This window comes from Ascaphus truei, chromosome 8 (assembly GCF_040206685.1).
Source record: "Ascaphus truei isolate aAscTru1 chromosome 8, aAscTru1.hap1, whole genome shotgun sequence".
NCBI lineage: Eukaryota > Metazoa > Chordata > Amphibia > Anura > Ascaphidae > Ascaphus > Ascaphus truei.
Window position 1 is genome coordinate 49,346,897 of NC_134490.1, and position 24,119 is coordinate 49,371,015.

At 43.8% G+C, this 24,119-nt stretch overlaps 1 protein-coding gene across 1 annotated transcript in view; it reads left to right on the plus strand.

Annotated features, from left to right (window-relative positions):
* Positions 1-23,774, plus strand: part of LOC142500938 (EF-hand calcium-binding domain-containing protein 6-like) — a 37,404-nt gene extending 13,630 nt beyond the window's left edge. The window contains exons 7-18 of the mRNA XM_075610208.1: positions 222-370; positions 3,139-3,284; positions 4,467-4,663; positions 6,305-6,412; positions 7,846-7,911; positions 8,380-8,490; positions 9,902-10,031; positions 10,121-10,245; positions 10,994-11,237; positions 14,449-14,618; positions 15,293-15,449; positions 22,477-23,774. Of these exons, the coding sequence (XP_075466323.1) occupies positions 222-370; positions 3,139-3,284; positions 4,467-4,663; positions 6,305-6,412; positions 7,846-7,911; positions 8,380-8,490; positions 9,902-10,031; positions 10,121-10,245; positions 10,994-11,237; positions 14,449-14,618; positions 15,293-15,449; positions 22,477-22,692 (1,819 nt within the window). The 3' untranslated portion in view covers positions 22,693-23,774. The remainder of the gene's footprint in view (positions 1-221; positions 371-3,138; positions 3,285-4,466; positions 4,664-6,304; positions 6,413-7,845; positions 7,912-8,379; positions 8,491-9,901; positions 10,032-10,120; positions 10,246-10,993; positions 11,238-14,448; positions 14,619-15,292; positions 15,450-22,476) is intronic.
* The last annotated feature ends 345 nt before the right edge of the window (positions 23,775-24,119 follow it).

A 24,119-nucleotide genomic window follows, 5' to 3' on the forward strand; every position in this document is an offset into this window, starting at 1 on the left:
ATTTTTCATCTGGACATATTGTGAAAATCATATTGCCTTATGTTTAACGTTGTTCTAAATCTGATATTTCCATTTTTAGTGGGTTTACGGTAATTCCCCTTTCCTGCAAATGTGGAAATCTTTGTTGCCATACATTGGGATTAGTTACTTGGCAGAGATAATGAAGGACTGACTACACAGGCAACTGAGATGTTAAAGTTATTATATTTTATTTTTTAAAGATATGTCCAAGAAGGTGACAGTGTTCTAGGAATAGAAGGCTTGTTGTGTGCTTTGGGATTGAAAAAATCAGGACACTTGGAAGAGAAACGCAGTTTGTTGATGTCGGCGCTACAAAAAGTCTCTGGAAGCCAATGTACCCCCCAGCCAAGTATGTGTCCCCTACATTAATATTACAATGACAAAAACACAGAGGTGTAAAATAGTGGTCAATAAAGGGACCTAATGGAGCATCAAGCAATGATACTTGTGCAGATATTAAGTATATTTTGATTGAGTCTATACTGAAAACGTTACAACATTGCTGGTCATAATCCAGCCCTTTATCATTTCACATGTTGTACACAGTGCTGCTGCCTAAACTCTTTCTATTAATATATTCAAGATGGATATAAACTCAAATCAAATACAGTATGTACTCATCATAACATTCACTGTCTATAGTGTCACTTAGTGCTCTTGCCTTGTACACACGGTATTTCCCGATTTCTCTGTATATATACCTAGTGCCTTTTTCTAGAACAATCTGCATTAGGCCGCATCCATGGTGAGCGTGATGGTGCGATCAATATGCCGTGCCTCTACGAGACAGGCCATACAGCTCGTGACCGCACAATGCAGAGCGCTGGCGCCCGCGATTTACCGGAAGATTAATACATTTGTTTGTCGCGTGACGGCCGGGTCACGTGAGCTGTTCGCCCACTGAGGGTGGACCAGCTCCATGATGTCACGGCCACGCCTCCGACATGCCTCCGACACGCTTCCCCTTCATGTCTACCTAGAGGACACAAAGCGCTCCAGCTACAGGCACGCGTGACGCCACACGCATGGTCGCGCGCTCACCATGGACTCGAACTTAGACACATAGTGTCTTGCTCACACGCTACATACTCCACATTTGGGGCACATACTGCTGCGACACACTTTATTCGAGCAAATGCCCAGTTTGTACCTGGCAGATACCTGGAATGCGCCGCTCCTCACCTCTGACAAGCCCCGTTGCGTTTGCCTTCCCAGCCATGGTTCATGCCTGGCTGACGGGCGGCTGATCTGTTAAATGATAATGATTAGGATTTAATAGGCTGCAATGCTTTGCGTGTCTACCAGATGGCATAAATTCATGAATTGTAATGCAGTATATATATATATATATATACTATGCAGTATTGCAGCCAGCGGGAATAAAATGCTTCAATCCCGGCCTGGAAAATAACCCAATGCACTCGGGCAGAAAACAGTCACAAACCTCAATACACCCGAGTATACCCGAATTCGTGGGACTAGCCGAGCTCGAATAAAGTGTGTCGCCAGTGTAGTATAGCTGAGTTTATCTTGGTGGGGGGTTTCCTTTTGGACTGTTGCCCACTCGTAACCACGTTGATTAGACAGGCTCTGTAATCCCAAAGAAGTATCAGGCGTTTTGGGACCGTACTGGCGCTCACACTTCAGTGATATTTCTCAGATATTCAGACTATCATAAGTGACGATTCCATCTCACATTGTATCAGATGGAATGTTTTTAATATTACTGTGTATAACTTTGTATATGAATAACAATACACTCTAATGATTCATGGCAGAATTCTGGTATCTTTTCTTCACTTTGAGTGCTGGGGTTATCTGTATAGAACCATTTTGTGTTTGGACCTATTGGGGAGTGTGTCCTTTTCCCGTACACCAGTAGAATACTGTACGTACACAATTTCTAATATACAGTAGCAGTGCTGTCTGATTGGTATATTTACATCATAACAAATGATTTATCAAAGATACACCAGGAGTCTGATAAAGAATCTTGAACATTCAGTTGTACCTCGTGAAAATGCATATCTAAAGCAATGAAATAAATCTAATCTCACTTTGTATGATACTAATCATTTTATAGAAGCACCAAACACATTTATTAAAAAGATTCAAACATAAAAACAACAAAGAGAAAGTGTGTTGTGATGAACAGCTCAAATTTTGAAGCAGAGTTGCAACATATAATTGTGGTTCATAAACTGACCTATTGGAGCATCAACCAATGGCACTTGTGCAGGTATCAAGTATATTTTGAACAGTTTCTTACATCTGATGCAGCATTATAAACTTGCCGCACTTAGAGATTGTGGATTTTTTGACAAATAAAAGGAAGAGAAAATGAGACACAGCAACATACATTGTTATACATCTCATTATATTCCGTGCACCATGTAACTCTCCTCAACTCCTCCTACTGACTCTCCCCAAGGTACAACCTGGGGCAGAGACGCAGAATGTGATACATCTCATTATAATCTGTGCACCATGAAGCTCTCCCCAACTCCTCCTACTGACTCTCCCCAAGGTGCAAACAGGGGCAGACAGGGCAAAAGAGGAGCAAAATGCTTTGATACACAACTGCAAGCTGAGAATAGCCCAGTTTTGCACTGAGATTGCCTTGATACATACACCACAAAATGTTTAGGGTTATACAACAACGAATGTTTTACTTTCTATCAAATAAAAATGACTATTATAGCTATCTACAACTCTGGTTACTTTTTATAGGCCTTGTTTTGTCTCCCTAAATTCAGCTGGTACATTTCCAAGATACCTTCAGTTAGAAAAGAGCACAACTGTTTACATCATTTAAATCCATGTAGTTCGTAGTGAAACCATGCTGTATGTACACATAACCAGAGTATTAATATAACTCTACCATGTCACCCATGTACTGAATCCCCACTGAAAGTCTTTTGATAGCGTTAGCTTGGGTGTCGACCAGTGATAGAAATGTTATATAATTCCATGAATCTATGCAGTGCCGACAGGAATGTAAGTATTACAATGTGTATAGCTTGATGTGTTTTAGTGCCTTTAGAAATGGTAAATCCTTGTGCTTGGTGCCACAAAGTGGTTGATGTTAAATATGGACTCTGGTTTTTCTGATTGCAGAAACAAACAAAAAAGTTCAGTCGAAAATGGGAAATGAAAGGAAAGTGTCACTGAGTATCGAGAAGTGGCTGAAAGAAAAGTTCAGAGAGGGAGCCCGTGCTATGATGACTGAGTTCTTCGTGTATGATCCAGAGAAATGTGGCAAGGTAAAATAGCTTCATGATTGCAATGGGAGATATACAAAGTAATGTTTTGGAAATGGACGTCCTACATTTTATTCTTTCCAACTTCATTACAAACAGAGGTTGTTCAAATCTTCATAGGAACTGCCTACTATATTATCTACCGACGCCACGCAGAGGCGGAGTAGGACTATTGGTCGCGGCCGTTTTGCCGTGACCAAATCTCCGCCGGCGTTTAGCTGCCACTTACCTCACCACCAGAACATCTCTCCGCCGGCCGCTTCGCCGCCAAGGTAAGTCCCCAACCTTACCCTAAAAATCCCTAATCTTAACCCCTAATACTAACGCTACCCCCTACCCTACAAACCTTAACCCGTTACCCCAAACCCCTTACCCTAATCCACTACCCTAAAAACTTAACCCCTAACCCTAAAACTCCTATTGGTAACCCCCTACCCAAACCATTAAGTTAACCCTTACCTTGGAGAAGCAGCCGGCAGCTGAGTGTCCAACTGCGGAGGTTCCCTCTGTGGCCGAATACCAGCAAAAACTTGGGCGCAACCCATTCCCATTCTTCTCAGATGAATGAAAGGCCTTGGGAGGCGTGTTGGGATTTTTGCTGCAGATAGCTGGGTAGATGTGCTTTTTTTATTTATTACATTTCTATTATATTTAAATCTCTTATACTCAAATACTAATTTGTTTAATCTTGATGCTGCCGGCCTGTTGCAGGCTTTTATGAAATACAGGGGGTTTCACTTTATACAGTATATCAAGCTGAATAATTGGTTGGTACTAACCAAAGGGCGATAATATTCTCTGAGGATTCATGTTGTGGCTCTTCTGCTGTCAATGAATTGAAATATTTAGTCACTTATATGCAGTACTGTAATTTTGTTCTTTTCTATATGGAATATCTTTAAACAGACAAGTAAAAAAAAAAAAAAAAGAGAGAGAGATCAGGTTACCTGGGATCTTCTTGATCCAGTGTTGATCCATTCATTGTAAATCTCTCTAGTTGGAAATAGGTAAGTACTGGCATGAAACAATTGAGTGCCCATTTTGCAATGCTCATTCTATAAATGCATTGTGAGCACCACTTTGTAGGTTGGACCAATTACAAGTGTATTTCAAATCATTTGTTTGCTGCATTAAACATTGAAATACAATAAACATCTTTCCAACCTGTATTGCTTCTGCCACCAGGTGTCGAATGAAGATTTCCTTAGCGTCCTGGAAAAGTTTCACCTGCACCTTACTAAAGATCAGCTCGGTCACTTTCTCGCCCGCTGTGGTCTTGATGACACTTTACCTAACATTAATTATCTGGAATTCCTTCAGTGTCTTCAAACAAGGAGTAACACTGGAATGGCCCACAAGGTCATGTGGGAACCTGGCCACAGGTACAACTCATTCACATATGAAACTGATGTGTGAAGGCCGTGGAACATGTTGCAGAGACTATTAGATGTATGGCATATCTTCAGTTAACCTTTTCAGTGACAGTGCATATAAAAGGATTGTATTGTTTTGCATTCAAATACAGTGTCAGTGACATTGCTTTTTTTAGATGCATTTTATAGTCGCAGTTACTAAAAAATGTTTTTTGTTTTCCTTTTTTCACAATCATCTTAACTGGAGGGAACCTCAGAGCTGAACTGGACTGGTTTTATCTCTACTATAATCCCCCCCCCCCCCCCACCCCGGCCCCCTCCATTACAGAACTGTTAGAAATTATATATATATATATATATATATATATATATATATATATATATATATATATATATATATATATATATACAAATATAGCTGTATGCTCATCTGCATGTCTTAGGCAGGTCTGCAACCCCGCCTTTCCCCATTATCACCCAGCATACAGCACTTCCACTGCAGCAAGGGATTCTGGGAAATGACATGCAAATGAGCACACAGTGTCACTTTTTGCCTCAATAACCATTTTTAACATGGTTCCCTATAGGCTTAAGCTTGCTGCATGGTCACAGCTTTGAGCACAGCCAGGGTTAAGGTGCATACCCAGAAAACCACCCACAAACAGCTGTTTCGACCTTGATGGGTCTCATCAGTGTGGGGTTGATTTTACTGGGAATGCAAGAGAGGCTATGGGATAGGCTAAACCATAATACTGAGTTAAGTTACACTGGCGACACACTTTATTCGAGCTCGGCTAGTCCCACGAATTCGGGTATACCCGGGTGTATTGAGGTTTGTGACTGTTTTCTGCCCGAGTGCATTGAGGTATTTTCCAGGCAGGGATTGAAGCATTTTATTCCCGCTGGCTGCAATACTGCACAGTATATATATATATATATATACTGCATTACAATTCATGAATTTATGCCATCTGGTAGACACGCGAAGCATTGCAGCCTATTAAATCCTAATCATTATCATTTAACAGATCAGCCGCCCGTCAGCCAGGCATGAACCCAGGCTGGGAAGGCAAACACAACGGGGCTTGTCAGAGGTGAGGAGCGGCGCATTCCAGGTATCTGCCAGGTACATACTGGGTATTTGCTCGAATAAAGTGTGTCGGTGCAGTATGGTGAGTAAAAAGTAAGTATATATATATATATATATATTGTAGGCTGGGATCAACAGAAAGAAGAATGCAAGATGGCAGCCGCGCCAAAACCATACATCCAGTTTTTTGTTCTCTTGAGTGAGGTTGACTCAATGGCAATTTTTTTACATCCATAGGGCACATAAATAAGGCTAAGGAAATCCATATTGCACAGAAATAAGGCTAAGGAAATCTATAGGGCACATAAATAAGGCCAAGGAAATCTATAGGGCACAGAAATAAGGCCAAGGAAATCTATAGGGCACAGAAAAAAGGGTAAGGAAATACAGAGGGCACAGAAATAAGGCCATGTAAATCCAAAGGGCACAGAAGTTCACATTATGCACAAAATAAATAGGAAGGGATATAATAGTTGCATAAACCGATGACATCAACACACAGTTTTACTGTTACTTACATCACATGTAATACCTTGAAATTATCTATTTGTATCAAACAGGTTTGGTAAGAAAATTCCTCAGAGATCACTGGGCACATCCAGTGTTTTGGAAGTTAAACTTCTGAAGCTTTTTCATGCTGACTTTAACTCTCTCCTTAATTCATTCCAGTAAGTGTATTTCTGTTCATTATGATTTGTTTTTGTTTAACTTTGGCACCATTTATGTAGTCCGGAAAATAATATTTTTTAAATTGCCCTTTCACTTTTTTATTTTAATTGCTACATACTGCGTGTAGATCATATATGTGTTGGGGAACAATTGATGATAATATTACTGCTGCCGGGAGTACTCATGTAATCCTGACGAGGCATTCCCCGGCAGCGGGAAATCTCTCCATGGAGGGTCCTATTCGGAAGGATAACCCCCCCCCATCCCCCCTCAGGCAGCTGCGGTTTTTACTATCCCCAGCGCCACATTTTTTAGCTTTTCTTCCTGTAGCTCCGGGACAGTAAATTGGGCTACATCTGTACTGTACCAATATACAAAGGTATACATGTATTTCTCTGAGGTGCTTTATAATCCTGTCATTGCTTCTGTATCACTGGGATAATGTCTCATATCTTTCTACCTAAATATATTTAAAAAAACATACGATACCATTTGAAGCACGAGATCAGGAGACAGCACTCTGGTAAGTTAGGTCACAAGTTCTTTGTATTGAAAAAAAGACACACAAACCGACATTTCGGTCCCCCAGTGGGACCTTTCTCAAGGTGGCACCACCCTGAGAAAGGTCCCACTGGGGGACCAAAACGTTGGTTTGTGTGTCTTTTTTTCAATACAAAGAACTTGTGACCTAACTTACCAGAGTGCTGGCTCCTGATCTCGTGCTTCAAAAGGTATCGTATGGTTTATTATTGCTTTATCAGACAAGCCCCCAATTTTTTCTACTTGCAAGTGGAGTGCCGGCTGCCTCTTTGGACTCTATCTAAATATATCTATATACTGTGTATATATTAAAAAAAAAAAATATATATATATATATATACACATATATATATATATATAAATATATATATATATGAAAAACGAATAGACGATACTGTTCCGTGACTAACAATTTTTTTTTAATATATATATATATATCTGTGTGTGAAGATGCTGCGCAAATAATTGGGACAAAAAAAATTAAATCATTTGATCGTGTGTAGATATATTTGATATCTTTTAGGGACTAATGCGATAAATGTTCATACAGTATGGAGGATTCCTTAAACTGCGATGGCGCAGATTGGGGCACTGACATGGAATCTCTTCAATGTAGTTTCTGTGTGATAGTGACCTGATCAGCACTATCACAGTTTAATGAAAAACCTCATAATGGTCCAGTTTATAGATGTAAGTCGGGGCGCAGTCCTGCACATCATTTTAGCATCATGTTAGTATATTTTATCAAAAATGACAAAGTATGAGAGAGGCTGAATCCTGAAACAATATCATGTGAGTGAAAGCAATCCCAGGCTAAAGTTTGTGAAATATATCAGTAAAGTGGATAATGTTCTTTATATATATAATATATATATATTTTTTTTTTCAACAGACAAGCTGATTCAAAACATCTAAATACAATAACCCAAGAGCACTTCAGAGCAATCATTGAAACAAGGTAATTTTTTGTAACAAGCAAGCAAAGCGATTTTTTCTTATACGACTGTTACATTGGTTCATACATTTTATTTTCCAGTGTTTATTCAAATATTTGTCCAAGATTAATGTTTATTTTCTCATTTTCGTCTTGATTACAAATTTCACTGTGAAATCATACACACCCAATAGACTTTGCTGCTGAAAACTGCTGTTTTTCTTAAATTCCTTCTGCATTGAGAAAAAGTGCAACATTTAGCACCCATTTCTTCAATTTTAAGTTATGAATTTTGACAGAAAGTGGAATCATTGTAATTGAAGGGACACTATTGTCTGCATCACTGTTTAGGTTCTGTCTATTGAACATATTTAAGTTAAGTTTAATTTATCATATTTGCTGCAAAAACACAGCAATGCCATTACATATACAAAAAATGCCAGCGTTGTAAACATTAAATACTTTAATTTCCCAATTCTGTGCTTGACAAAGGTACTGCATCAAAATGACTGATGAGGAGTTTCAATGTTTGCTGGAAAAACTACCAGTTGATCATCACGGAGGCATCAGATACTTGGAATTTCTGGCCAAATTTGATAGCAGGTAATGAATGTTATCAAAGCTCTATCGAGTTTGTGTAAGACAGTGTGCCCCTACAGAGCTTAGAAATCGCTGTCAAATGAAAGAAACTTGATTAACAAGATCAGTGATGCAAATCAAGTCATAGATTGCTTGAGATTGATACAAAGCAACCATTATTATATCTACAGTACAAGCAATTATACCCAATGTAAGCAGCACGAGAGTACAAACCCCCTTTACAAGAAGTGGGTAACATTATGCAATATACCAGTGTGCCTGGTGACCAACTTGATATACTTCAAGGGTCACATGTGCACATGTATATAGACATGGGTAGAGATATAGATATAAAGATATATATGATGTAGGGGAGAAAATGACATGGAGGGTAGCAATACCTTTGGCTTTGTAACCCTAGTCCACAGACAGCAGCATCTCCGGACAGCTGTCAGTGTGCTGAATACTGCACCTCTCCCCTACTTACACTGGGAACTAATGATTAGCACAGGTGAGGAGCGGACCAGTATTTATCAGTGCACTGACATTAAGCAGCTGAGAGAATGGAGAGAAGCTGCACTTGGGTAGAGAAGAAGAGTGGGTTACTGGGTTGTCCAGTGGTGGAGGCCACACGTCAAACCTCAGCAGGCTGCATAGATTTGGCTGAGATTTTGACCAGTGGCACCTTGATGCTGCACGCAGATCCATTAGGTCTGTTTAACTTTTAAAAGTCTCAAAAATATTTTATTCTGTACCGTCAGAGTTCTCCCCAAAAATGACAATGACAGGAAGAGAGTTGTAAAATAAAGAAGGAGGGAGGAGCAGGAAGATACATTTTATGTAGTCAACAGGTTACAATTATTCAAACGTCTCAGATTCCTTATCAGGTACAGTATGCAAGAACCCAGAGAGGTTCAAAAACTTGTAACGGATCAACTATCTTCTGGTCCAATAAAAGGTATCATACTCCCTTCTCCCTCTCCCCCCTCTGTTATTTTACTACATGGAAGACAGGACCAACATGATTACACACTCTTCTTTGTCCACTCAGGCACAGTCAGGTCTTAGAATGAAGATGATATATGTGTATATATATATATATATATATATATATATATATATATCATGATTGCTCGTTGCAATGCATTTAACAACATCAGAATGCTTCATATACTGTATGTAGCTGCAGACGAGCTTTTAAGACTTCACAAGTCACTTTCCTAAATGTTCAGCTGGATACAGAACAGAACTTTCATGTCTAAAAATGTTGTGTAAAACTACACATTATAAAGCCTTTTATGGTGTTCCATTAAAATGAAGCAAAACATACAATCAATCTACACTTCAGTTCTCAAGCTATGCTCTAGTATATCCCTCTAAGCATTCTATTCTACTATTAATAACTGTAATAAGCATTGTTCCTGGGTTACTACAGTGAGGGAACTTTGAGCCTTTTTGGCGGTGGCAAGACAGTTCTAACAGAATACAGCAGAAAACCAAATGTGATGAAAAACAGAAGTCTTAATGAAAAGAGAAGTCCACAGAAAGAGAGAACCACTGAGCAGGTAAACAAAGTTCCTATAAAAATAATCCATATATTCTGTTTCACAAAGTTGTAAACAGTATGAAGATTGTCATGTTAATTATCTTACAGTTGGCTGAAATCATAAAGAATCTTCTAAAAAACAACTATGGATCTATAGAGTTGGCTTTCCACCAGTTGGATGACATGAACACCAGAAGACTGACAGCAGAAAGCATGTACCAGCTACTGAAAAGGTAGCTATCAAAGCCAGTGTAGCCTCATTTAGCAGTGAGAGATGCTGCAAGTTATTATAAGTGGGCAGGCCATCTTCATAATACTCCCTGCATTCTCCAGAGAATGTATTTCAATACATTTAAAAAAAAATATATATATATATATATATACTGAGTTAAGTTATGGTGAGTAAAAAAAGTGACAAAAACCCTCCACAGGAAAGCAAATATGCAAATATAGCTGTATGCTCATCTGCATGTCTTAGGCAGGTCTGCAACCCCATAAGCCTCTCTTGCATCCCAGTAAAATCAACCCCACACTGATGAGACCCATCAAGGTCGAAACAGCTGTCTGTGGGTGGTTTTCTGGGTATGCACCTTAACCCTGGCTGTGCTCAAAGCTGTGACCATGCAGCAAGCTTAAGCCTATAGGGAACCATGTTAAAAATGGTTATTGAGGCAAAAAGTGACACTGTGTGCTCATTTGCATGTCATTTCCCAGAATCCCTTGCTGCAGTGGAAGTGCTGTATGCTGGGTGATAATGGGGAAAGGCGGGGTTGCAGACCTGCCTAAGACATGCAGATGAGCATACAGCTATATTTGCATATATATATATATATATATATATATATATATATATATATATATATATATATATATATATATATGCAAATTCTATGTAAGTGGTGAATTGTTCATTTACCATTTGTCACCCGCTAGATTCAATCTTAAAATTATGTTTTATACAACACCTGTTTTATTTCACAGTTTTGACACCTGCCCCAACTTTTCCAGGGGAGAAGTAGGAAAGCTTTGGGAGACTTTGATTTGCAATCAAGATCAAACTGTTGATTTTTTACAATTTGTTCGGCAGTTTGGCTATTCCACAAAGTCATCCTGCTACCCAAATGCTAAAATCTCTCCTCCAGTCCAAGGTGATGGGGACTTCCTGATCCGCTCTAGAAAAATGAATTCTGACACCAAAATCATTGTGAATATTCTGCAATCAAAGGTATGTTTTTCTGGTTCTTTTTATAGTGTACCATATAGCAATTAGTCGCTGACCTTTCTGGTAGCAGAATAATTTGGTCCCGAGAGGACTAAGGGCGAATATCAGCCCATCATATCAGATTGTGAATTAAACTTTTCTTAAAAATTGGGACACAGTTCTTCTGAAATGCTCCCATGATTTCATGGAACTGTTGATTGAACAAGATTTAAAGGATCTCAAAACAGTTCATTTAGATTTAGACAAACAGAAAAGTGAGGCAACAAAATGGAATAGTTCACCAGATTTGGAGAACTATGGAAGCATCCTGAAGAAAAATATTGAAAAGTATGTAGAAGAATTGAAAGTTAGAAAACAAAGAAAGTTCCAAAGGGACGCACAAGGTTTTAAAACAGAAAACATCTTTAAACACCACTGGAAAGTTTAAAAAAATATGGACACCACCACCGATCTAAGTGAATCTTCAACGGAGTGGGAACCTTCTTACTCAACAAAACAACAAAAACTGCCATGGGGAAAAATACAAAATCTAAATATTATAAAGGCAGAACTCAGGGATCAACCTTTGAGTTTCACCCTTCCACATCCACCACAGGTCTATCTTTTTTAGAAGAGGGTACACCAAATATCAGGGGATACCATATAGACACAAGACAAGGAGAGGGCGGTGTCGTGCTAAGAGATCGGCAAGCCTAGGGTTTCAGGCCACGCAGGGGGAGACAAAGACGCCTTTGAAGGACCTCAACATAGCTGAGGATACAACAAGAATCATAAACCTCACTAATTCAGCAATAGACCAAGATAGAGAAGAAGTTCTTACAAAGGGTTTCACCAACCAACAAATTTGATCTATTTGAAAACACCAAAGACTTAAATTTATTTGCTAGAAAACTGGCATTACACAAGTTCTTCAAAATCAAAGATAGGAACAGTATGAAAAATGTGGGGTACAGTAACTTGGGTTTAAATCACTTAGAAGCCCTGAATTTGTTATTTTAATTCCAAGAAGAGTCTAATTGTCCACCAGAAAAGGGACCATTCATAACACTAAAACCAAGAAGTAGGTTTACACCTAATTTGGATATAAGTACCTACTGTACTAGTATTAGACATTTAGAGGTAATAGCAAGTATATCAAGGTCTCTATTCTCTGCCTGATAGTGGATTTCTAGACATTACCTCGCTTGGCATCTAGCCTGTTAAGTTTGAATTGAGGATTCCATATACATTCACGGTCAGTAGTGTTTGTATTAGCCGTGTTACAAATTACTATCACCGTCGTATTTTTGATAGTTTTTTTAATGTTTGAGTGCAATAATTATTTGATGTTTTAAAATTATTTTTTATTTTTATGTGATCTCACCAATATTCTATACATCCAGATATTGGAGTCCAAAACTGTGCCCCCCATTAACTAGTTTAATCTTTGGTAGTTCTAGGGGCACTGGTTAACTGTACAAAGTGATACCCTAGCCGGGATGCGTATTGTTAGCTCACCAGTTCAAATTTGGGTAATTTTAGGAGTGCCCCCATCCAAAGGATATTTCTCTCCTTCCCCTGCCCCATTTCCCCAGAGTTTCTGTTAGCAGAATAGTTCATTGTAAAAATGTAATTAAATTGTGCTCTTTTGAATAGTACAAATACAAGTTTTAAGAAACAAAAAAAATCATAAATGTGATGAATGTATATCTAAGACTGTCCCTTTGCTGTAAAATAAGTTACTAAAAAGGTATAACCTTTACATTTAATTATAAACAAAATAGCTACAAAGAGCTGTCTTTTTGGCCAATGTGTATTTTTTTTATACTTAGGTCAGAAATTCTCATAATTGCCAACAGAAAAGTGTTGGTTTTGCATTATACAAAAATCCCATGTGCCAGTACGTGTGATTTAAATTAAATTGTTAATGGATTAATGCCAGGCCTGTGTGATGTAGTATTATAAAGCTGTACTAATCGGTTACATTTTAAGATTGCCCCATCTACGTGTATACCATATCAATATAGCACAGAGGCATGAAAAATGTCTGATTAACATCCCTTCTATGTATGTTCAGTCTGTACTTCTAGAGAAGACTGTCTCACAGTTGGTAATACATTTAGTGAATCACTATACCAGGAGTTGCCACCACACAGGTCAGGTTTTAAGAATATCCCTGCTTCAGCACAAGTGGCTCACTCAGTGGCTCAGTCAATGACGTGTTGGTGGCACTTGAGGACTGGAGTTGGCCACTCCTGCACTAGACCAGATTTTTGACCGCCACAGAGTGAACACAGACAAAGAGGGTAATAAATTAGAGGGTACAGTATATCATTTAAGACATGCTGTACTGTTTTGTTACTTAATAGAACATGCAGTGTCAATGCATTTCAATGTTTCCTCTTAAGAAGAGACTTTTGTTGTCTTAAAAGTTAGAGTACAGAAAATATTGTTGGTCCATTACAAAGTATCCAAACTTGCATAAACTTGTAAGTTAACTGAACAAACACAGCTCAGACAGGGATCACCTGCCTCAGTACTCAGGTTCTCCTTAAATGAGATGCCCTCAATCTGAATAGTGCATTGAGAACAGTGTTGCAATGGAGATTGTGCCTTTGTCTAAAAGAACTTGCTCAGGAATTAAACATAGGCATCATTCATATTTATTACTTTTTATTTCTCATTGTGTAAAAGTTTCAACCAGCCCAAGTTGCTAAAAGAGCCTGATCGTCTGTAAATTAATTCATGCAAAATGTTGGATCTTTTCACATGCAGAGACTGTCTCCATTTAAAATACAATAAGCCTGTTCAACTTCTGAGCCACAAATCTTAACAGGAGGACAACAGGAGCACAACGGTTACACTGTGTTAAGGACATTGAAGAATAAACTAATGGATTTGCAAAGCTCTGAATAAAGAGCCATGATCCTAATCATTTAAAAAGCTATTCTTTAGGCCACCGTGCTTAAGGTGAATTTTATGAAGAGAAATTGGAGATGGAGACACTAAAAATGTTGATGCTGATTGTTACATAACAACCAGCAGAGAGCAGCATAAAGAGTCCATTGCAGGAGAGGGCTTGGGCCCAGCCTTACTAAACTCTGCAAGATTAGAGCAAATAATATGTTACAGGTCCCTCGACGTGCTAACAGGTACATTTACATTTTTCGCATCACCCTTCCGTGATACCTCGTAGTTTCATGGATCCTAATTCTGACTGATATGAGTGTTTCAGGTGGAACTCCTTCTTGATGACATTTGGGTCCAGTTTAAAGAAATAGACCCATTAAACTCGGGATGTGTTACTATGGAGGAATTTATTGACATTTTACAAGATATGTGCCCAGATCTGACTGAACATCAGCGGGACTCTATTGCAGCAAAGTTTGGTCATGGACAGAACAGGTAATTTCCAAATGTGTATCAATGTATTCCACAACAATGATACAGCACGTTTGCTAAGATTGTATATATTAATATAATTAATAAAGCACCTTGTTTTGTCTCTGAGACAGCGGGTGAAATGCTTCTCTGGGCATCATTTTAATTTTGAAACAAATAGTTTTTGGGGGGTTCGATATAAAGTCACCTGACTGATATTCTATGGTTTCTCCAGTCTTGGCTGGGATTATTCTTCACATTGCAAAGCAATTGTGTTAATATCACAGACTGAGATACTCAATTTTCTTTTCTTCTTTATTTGGAGGCTGAATTTTTTTGATCCTCTTGTTTCCAACGCTACAACTAGTTTTGTATCTATCAGGTTTGGTGGACACAATATAGCTGTGGGTTCAGGCTTGCTCCAGTAGCCTATAGGGAAATTACATTGCTTCTTTCTAATGGTGATCGCACAGCCATAAAAAAACTCAAATATTTGGGGCGCCAGGGGAATTCCGGGTGTCAATGGACCACGGATGAGCTCCTGGGGACTACCTGGTCCATGTAAGAATTCTTTTACCTTTCCATTGGTTAGGAACTAATGTTTTTCACATAAGTTCCTGAATTTGTTTCGTCAGAACAAATATGAATGAATAATTCATGTTAACCTAACCTGAGACGTACTGGTTTTTTATTTGTAGAATTTCCTATGTAAAATTTCTTCAGCCTTATCAAGCTCGAATGCCAACGTTTCAACGCAATCATATCAAAGTGTCAAAGCATGAGAGAAACGTCCCTTTAAACCAGGAAACCGTTCAGCATGGTCTGAATGCCATCACGTCCAAACTACGTCAGAAGGTATAACTTTCCTGTTATTTTGTGTACAACCCAAAATATATAAAGGTTTATGTACACTAAAAAATTATAGATACTTGCGGGTGGGTTCTGAAACTCAATGGGGAAATCCCATAGAAAGGAATCGAGAAGGTTAGCTCTCCAAGATTTTGGTCAAGTGGTTAGTATTTATTTAGCCAGCGAATAGGTATCTCTGCAGGTATTGGAGGCGGAAAGTGTGTAACTGGGAGCGGACACACACCACTCCCTGTCCACCCTCCTCCAAAGGGAGACACGCAACTCCCGCAGAGACCCAATGCTTCCCCATCCAGAGGAAATCCATCAACCTCCTCTGGATCTTGTTGATAAATTCGGGGGTTGGACCCATGGCTATCAGCCGGTGTCATAACTAACTGGCCACCAGCTGATTAATCACCAGGGTTCTTCCCCTAAGGGAAAGCATTCGCGACAGATTCACCCATGACCCCAGACGAGCAATGACCCGTTCTTCAAGATCACTGAAGTTTTCTGGGGCTGGGTCCTCCGCAGCAGACAGGTAGACTCCCAGATACTTGAGAGTATCGCTCTCCCACGAGACATTCTGAAACTCGGGGGGCAAGGAGTTCACCTGTAAGGGACCCACCAAAATGCCAGAGCACTTGGACCAGTTGATCCGAGCAGAAGAGGCCGCGGTGTAGACCTCTTGGCACTCTTGTGCCCGCTCTAGATCATCTAGGTCCTGGGCCACGAGGAGCATGTCATCGGCATAAGCCGACAGGACTACCCGCATGTCGGGCTCCCGCAGCACCAGCCCGGTGAGCCTCCTCCTCAGTAGGCAGAGGAAGGGCTCAATGGCCAGCGCGTACAGTTGCCCAGACAGGGGGCACCCTTCACGTACTCCTCGACCAAACACAAAAGGTGCCGTCAGGGACCAGTTGATCTTCACCAGACACTCTGCAGAGGCGTACAGCATCTGGAGAAAGCCCACAAATTGTGGGCCGAAGCCAAACGCCCGCAGGGTCTGCATAAGGTAACGGTGATCCACTCTGTCAAACGCCTTCTCTTGATCTAGGGACAGGAAGGCGAGTGATAGACCAGTCCTCTGTGCGTAGTGCATCAGGTCCCGGACCAGAAAGATGTTGTCATGAATACTCCTGCCCGGGACAGTATAGGACTGGTCGGGGTGAATCACCTCTGCCAGCACGGACTTGAGCCTCAGCGAAAGTGCTTTGGCTACGATCTTATAGTCCGTGCTGAGCAGTGAGACCGGTAGCCAGTTAGAGATCTGGCGGAGATCTCCCTTTTTCGGCAGCAGAGACAGTATTGCCCGCTGGCACGAAAGGGGCATCTCACCGGTCTCCAGGGCTTCAGCTAGGACCTCGGTGAAATCAGGTCCCAGCATCTCCCAGAAAAACCGGAAGAACTCCACAGTCAGCCCGTCTAGCCCCGGCGTTTTTCCGCACACAAGAGATTGAGGGCTTCAGATAGCTCGGCCAGAGTCAAAGGTAACTCAAACCGCTCCCTTCCATCCTCACCGACCGTGGGAAGCCCCTCCCATAAGACCCTGCATTTATCTGGCTGGATGGACTCCGGAGAGAAAAGATTTACATAGAATCTCCGGGTTCTGTCCCGGATGCTCTCCGGGTCAGTCAGAGGGGTACCGTCCTCTGCCAACAAGCAGGTGATATGTCTACGGTTTCCCCTCTTTTTCTCCAGCGCGACCCGCGATCCATCTCCCGAAGGAAGTGGATGCGGGATCGCACATACGCCCCTTGAGCTCTCCGATCTTCCAAGTCCCGGAGAGCGCACTTCCTCTCCACATATGCACTCTGCAGGTCCCGGTTTCCCGCCACAGACAGCCGCTTCTCGAGATCGAGCACCTCCTCCCTGAGGGCCTCAATCTCAGCATCACGCCGCCTGCTGGCACCTCTGGTATGCTCCTGACAAACAAGGCGCAGATGAACCTTGCCCACGTCCCACCACTGCTCTAATGTGGCAAAGTCTGATCTGCAGCCTCTCCAGGCCATCCAAAAGTTTCGGACCGACGTCGCAAACCCCTTGTCCTCCAACAACGTATTGTTGAAGTGCCAATATGCGACCGAGGGTGCTGCAGGTAGCAGTGTCACCATCACGGACGCACAATTGTGGTCCGATAACGGCGCCAGCCTAATGGCACTGGACTGGGCTCGTGACAGGCTGTGGCTGGATATATACAGCCTGTCGATCCGGGACCAGGACATCCGTTCACCCCTAAACACCCTAACATGGGTGAACTCAGTGGATGCCTCAGGATGTTGTTCTCGCCAGACGTCTACCAAGGAGTAGCGGGAGATGACCTCCCGCAAGGCCGACGCAGAACACGGGTGTGGCTCCGGACCATTCCGGTCTTTCCGAGCCTCGAGGGTACAGTTAAAATCACCCCCGAGCACCACGTATTCGTCCGCGTCGACTGTTTCCAGGTATTCAGACATTCTGACGAAGAAATGCCTTCTCAGGGGTCCGGTGGCAGGAGCATACACGTTCAGGAAATTAAACGTGTAGTCCTCGTGCCGGACCCTGAGATGCAACAGGCGACCTGGAACAACATCTTTGGCAAGCAGCAGCTCTGGTTGAAAGGACTCAGAGAACAGGGTCACCACCCCACTAGATGATGATGTGAGGTGGCTAAAGAAGACACTGCCTTGCCACTCCAAATGCCAGCTGGCTTCAGCCTCTGGAGTGGTATGGGTTTCCTGCAGGAAACTCACAGAATACTTTCCCTTCTGTAAAAAGGAGAGTACCTGGAACCTGCAAAACCCGTCCTTACAGCCATTCACGTTAAGTGTACCGATGCTCAAAGCCATTGGTAATCAGGAGTTTTGCTTTCCACAGGCGCTCAGGGAGCTACACCCTGAGAAGCCTTTATATGGTCTCGCATCAATTTATGAAATTTCAGGACACGAAGATGGATAGGCCCAGAGATTTTGGCCTTGTGGTTAGCCCTGATGTATACTAAGAGAGACTGGAGAAAGACCGAGGCATCCTTCCACCTTCCAAGGGCCAACTGGACCTTCGTGGTTCCGTGTTTGCAGAGGGTATCCTCCAGGAAACCATCTAGCTCCTGGGCAGGGATAATGGGGGTCAAAGAGTCCACCGCCTCCGCGGTGCCAGAGGACTCCTCACTGAGCCCCAACTCCCCGAGCTCCTCTCGACTGAAAAACTGAGGATCCCCGCCCTTCCCTGTGGGGGCCTTTCTCAGCCTTAAAGCGGGTCCCCTCCTCGGTGCTTCCACGAGGGGGTCCACTATATCCTCCACATCCAACCCCGGGGTGGGATGTTCAGGGGTAGCTGGTGGCGGTATGGCGGAGGTAGCGGTCTCCCTAGTGTCCTCGGGGGCCAACGAGGCACACAGTGCCCTCCTGGTCTCCTCTACCACCATGCGAACGAACGGGATGCCACGGGCGTTCGCATTAAACGCGGGAGGGCACTTTTCAGCAAGTACCTCATTGGGAGGGTCCAGCCCAGCAGTCGCCTCCAACAAAGTGCCCGACCAAAACTCCTCACCAGGAGAGCTCACATCTGGCATCTCCCAGATGCAAAATGAAGTGCTCGCTAAAACACCCTCACCCACACCCGCCTCCCCCGCTCCATCCTCCAAACCCCCAACCACGGGGGTCAGCTCTAGCCCATCCCCTTCTTCCGGTGACACAAACCGGGGCTCAGCCTCAGGTGTGCCACCCGAAGGCGGCACAGCCGGAGGGGGATCCTGGCCGAACTCCGGAGTCGCAGAAGACAACTGCGTCCGGCGCGGCAGATTCACCAAAACACAAGTCCCCGGGGGATGTTCTCCAACTGGGAGGGGTGTTGGAAGGCTCCCCAACGTCCATTTCTAGGAGCAAAGCCTCATGTTGTTGAGCACTTTGATCTTCCACCCCAGGGACGCCGGGTACCTCTACCTGCATTCCCTCCAGATCTTCAAGGGGGGGGACTGCATATTTATGGGGTCCGGCTTACACTGGCTAATCCTAACCTGTGGGCCGGACAGGGCCACCCTGTGCGGAATTTATGTTGCATTCCGCTTCGGAGACTTCTGAGGGTGAACGTAATACGGTTCACCCTCCTCGCCCTCCTCAATCACCCTCTTGTTCTTAGTTTTTGCTTTCCTCTTCCTGGGGATTGATTCCCCAAAAAAGGGTACCGCTACCTCCTCAGCGGGAGCCTCCCACCGCTTCCCCGCACTCTGTACGATGCTTACATTGGGGGTAGGGTGACCTGGGGGGAGACAGCGACAACAGAGGGTGACTCTATTCTTCTCCTTCTTTTTCCTATGGAGAAGTGCAGACGTTACCACCCCAGATGGGGCAGCGACATCTCCTGCAGTCCCAGGGTGGACCTGGGCCCCTGAGGGCTCCACCGTGGTGGGCGCAGCGGTACAGGGTGTCTCCTCCCGGGGGGGGGGACAGTGACAACAGAGGGAGGCTGCTCCAGGGCGACCCCCTCACTCTCTCTCCGCTCCCCAGGGAGAGGTGCAGATGCCACTGCTCGAGACGGGGCAGCGACATCTCCTGCGGTCCCAGGTGGGCCCTGGGCCCCTGAGGACCCCTCTGTGGTGGGCGCAGATGTCACTGTTCGAGATGGGACAGCGACATCTCCTGCGGCCCCCCGAGGGCCCCGCTGTGGTGGGCGCAGACGTCACTGTTCGAGATGGGACAGCGACATCTCCTGCGGTCCCAAAGGGGACCTGGGCCCTCGAGGGTTTTTCCTTCTCCCTCTGTTCTTTGGGGAGAGGTACAGACGTCACTGTTCGGGATGGGATAGCGACATCTCTTGTGGTCCCAGAAGGGACCTGGGCCCCCGAGGGCCCCGCTGTGGTGGGCACAGCGGCACCGGGTGTCTTGGCAGAGGGAGGGGCGGGTGCAGGAGCTGAAGTGGGATTTCTATTCCCTTTGGGGCAACTCCTACGAGTGTGCCCCAGCTCCTTGCACAAATAGCACCTTACCCCCTTCGTGCCATAGTATACGGTGTATGTTATGCCCTCGTAGGGCACCCCAAAAGAACCCTCCACAGATTCTGTGCTCCCCGGCAGCAGCACTTGTACCTGCCGCCTAAATGAGAGCACGTGCCTCAGCACTCTATCCCTGCAGCCCAGCGGAATTTTTGTTATGGGAGATTTAATATCTCCCAGGGCTTGCAGGCGTGGGTGCATGAGGCTGTCTGGGATGAAGGGGGGCACATTGGACAGGATGATTTTTGTGCCTTACCCCTCCATGGGTTCTATGGGGATGTAGGTCCCCCTACATTGATGCCTTTCTGCACCAAGGTGTGGGTGGCAACCAGCGTACAGAGGAAGAAAATGCCCCTCTCATACATCTTGCTGGCTGCCACCACAGCAGAGGGACCCACAACGTCTTCCACAGCCCTCACATAGATCTCCATGTTAAGGCCAGGTGACACTGGGCACCTCACCCCAAGCTTCCTGCTCACACCGGGCGTGGCCCCAGCGTTGTTGTTTCTGGGGCCAACGCCTGCAGCTGCCACCTGCGCCCATGTTGGAACTGGGACTGCAGGGGTTAAACTGACAACAGGAGCCGGGGGAGATGTGGCCAGGGCACTGGATGTACCAGGCCTAGGGCTGTGGTTATTGATCCTAGGGGCCCCAGTTTTTGGGGTCCGATGTCCAGGTGTGGCCCCCGTTGTTGCACTAGTCCTATTCCCACCAGGCATGATAAAATAAGCCTCTAAGTAAGGGGAGCAAATAGTGCTTAGGGAGAGAGATGCAGAGAGGAAACTGTCCCTTTAAGAACCAATTAACTATCTCTGCACAGGGAGGGGAAGAAAAATAGCTTTTTAAAACCTGCTGTAATCTTCTCTTTTCTCCCCTTATTATTTAACTCTCTGTCTTACAAGAAACCACACCACAATATTGAAGGTCTTAAAGTAAGACACAGAGCTCCCAAAAATGCAAATGACAAAAGGAAATCAGGCTTAAATTAAGGTGAAATTAGAAGAAAAAGAAACAACCAGGGGTGGGTGAGGTGAGAGGGGTTGAGACTACAGTTTCCAGCCAGCCACAGTGTAGCTTTGCTGGGTTAAATCACTACAGCCTCTGGGTGAAAACAAAAAACGTTTTTTAAACCTGAAAAAGCACCCAAAACCCTCTAAAAAATCACAGTATACTCCCCCACAGATCAACAGCAAAATATAACAAATAAAGAAAGAATAAAGCTGATTCCTTACCAAATGCCTGGGAGCTCTTCACACATGCTTCTGAGTGAGAAGCTGGAGATAGTTCAGGGGGAGAAGAGGAGGAGACAGAAGGGGCAGATGGGAATGGCCTGAGCAGCTTGGGAGGCGGAGACAGGGGAATCCAGATAAGAAGAGTCTGTGCACGCGGCCCCTGTAAGCTGGGGATGCGTGCGCACAGGCTGCAACACAGGCGCGGCCCACATGGAGCAGGGGAAGACAGCAGGAGGGGGACAGAGCCAAGCGGAGGGGAACGCGGGCGAGGCCTGTGCCTGTGCGATGGCCAGCAAGGGTAGAGAGGAGCATGCACGCGTGTCCCCCGTGGGCTGAGGGGGCGCGCGCACCGGACGCGTCACCAGGCGCGCGGAACGCCGCGCCGCGGGCATCACACGAGGAGGAGGCAACGGGACGGATGGCACCACAGGGGAAGGTAAAGGAGCTACCGCGGGGGAGAGGGAGCGGGGAGGATTACAGCAGGGGCTACGGGAGCGCGTGGGTATGCGAGACCTGCGGGGAAAGCGCTGCGTCAAGGGGCGAGAGGTAGACGGTGAAGGAGAGGAGTGGGAAGGGGCAGAAAGGACAACGGGAGATGGGAGAGAGGAAGAGGAAGGAATCTCCTGAGTCGTCACAACTACATCGCAACCCACTTATTTATACAACAGGCAGCCCAGACAGCTAAATTTGCATATTTTTTTCATTGTTAAATACATTTACTGCCACAATACCATCCCAAAAGTGGCTCCATGCCTGCAGCTGAAGTGTAATTGCAATGTGCTTTGGGAATGAACTTAAAACCTGTACAAACTGACTGCTTCACTGTCTTATCCAGTTATCGAGCGTTGAGTGGAAGAATCTTCAGCAAACCTGTCAGAAGCTGGACATTCAGGGATCAGGATTACTGCTGCTGCCCGAGTTCAGATCAGTGATAAAACTGTGCAACGTTGTTCTCGATGAGGATGACATTTACCATATCATGGCTCACTATGATAAAGATCTGGCCGGAAAAATTAATTACTCCAAGTTTGTTGCAGACCACAAGAACTGAGCAGACACAGACAACTATAGCAATTCCCTTCATGCATTTACAGTGCAACAAGAAACAGATTAGTAATATGGGGCTGGGAAGGGTGGACATTTTGGGGATTTAGCTGTAACTTTATACAGTACACGGCACATATAAGCAGACAGACATGATGTTTCTAATGTATTATGTGCTACCTACAGATGCAGCGGCTGTTATTTTAACAAATCACGCTGTGTAGACCTCGGAATACTCATGTCATGGCACGGGATTACTTCCAACCGTACCGCCTTAAGACGCGAGTGCGGGCGAGTGCATAAAATGGCATTTTAGTGTTCTGGTTTTTAAACACCTGAAATTGACACTAGCAAAGTAGCACAGTAATGTACACATTACAATTCATTAATTTCATTGCATATAATTGCACACAATACATGAAATTCAAACAAATTCAAACAAAGCAACTGCGATAAACGCGCGTGTCTGGGGCGATTGGCCGCGTTCATGCTGCGTGGAGTACAGCAGCGCACACGAAAACGGTGCCATGATGCCGTAAAATAACGGCCGCTGCATCTGTATATTCTATGTAAGCGTGTGTAAAACATGAAATTCATTTGGTTGAAGTCTCTATTTGTAAGATGTTTTATTATTATTCATGAATGTTAAGGGGGTGGGCTCATAATTATGGTGTTTTACAATATTTTGAGTTTAATAAATTTTACCCAAATCATGTGTTACTTAGTGTACAGTATTAACTTGAGTTGTGTGAGCCTACACCTGTGTCAGGTAACTATCACCTAACAAAATTGATTAGTGTGTACACATAGTCCCGCCCTTCACTTGGTCATTCCCAACATTATCCTTACCTTATGTACTCCTTGAAACCAAGCCAACCTCAACTACTTCCTCTGTTGAGATATATAAATATTTAATCAAGGGTGACCAACTCCAGTCCTCAAGAGCTACCAACAGGTCAGATTTTCAGGATATCCCTGCTTCAGTACAGGTGGATCAATCAGTGGCTCAGTCTTTAGGACTTGAGTTCGCTACTTCAGGGAAAGGGCCTCAGGAAGGTTTTTTTCCCCCGAAACGTTGCCCCCCTTATTATCCTCCCCCCCCATCGCTTGTGTATACCCACCCCCCACTCCCTAACCCTGTGTGTCTTTACCCTTACCACTGTGTTTGTAGGGTCCATATACCCGCTTGTGTCATCATCACTCCAAGTGAAGTTATCTTGTGCTTGCATTAAATGGTTTATTCTTTTGGCATTTATCCAGTTTTCATAATTTTTTGTCCTAGTCAGTGAGTGCTGGAACTAGTTATATTTTGAATATTATGTAACCCCTTCTATTCGCAAAGGTAGAGACCCAACCCCTACTCCCCGTTATAACAGTGTAATCCCTATGCTGGCACATTGCCCAAAGGTGAGACAATAGAATATTACATTAGGC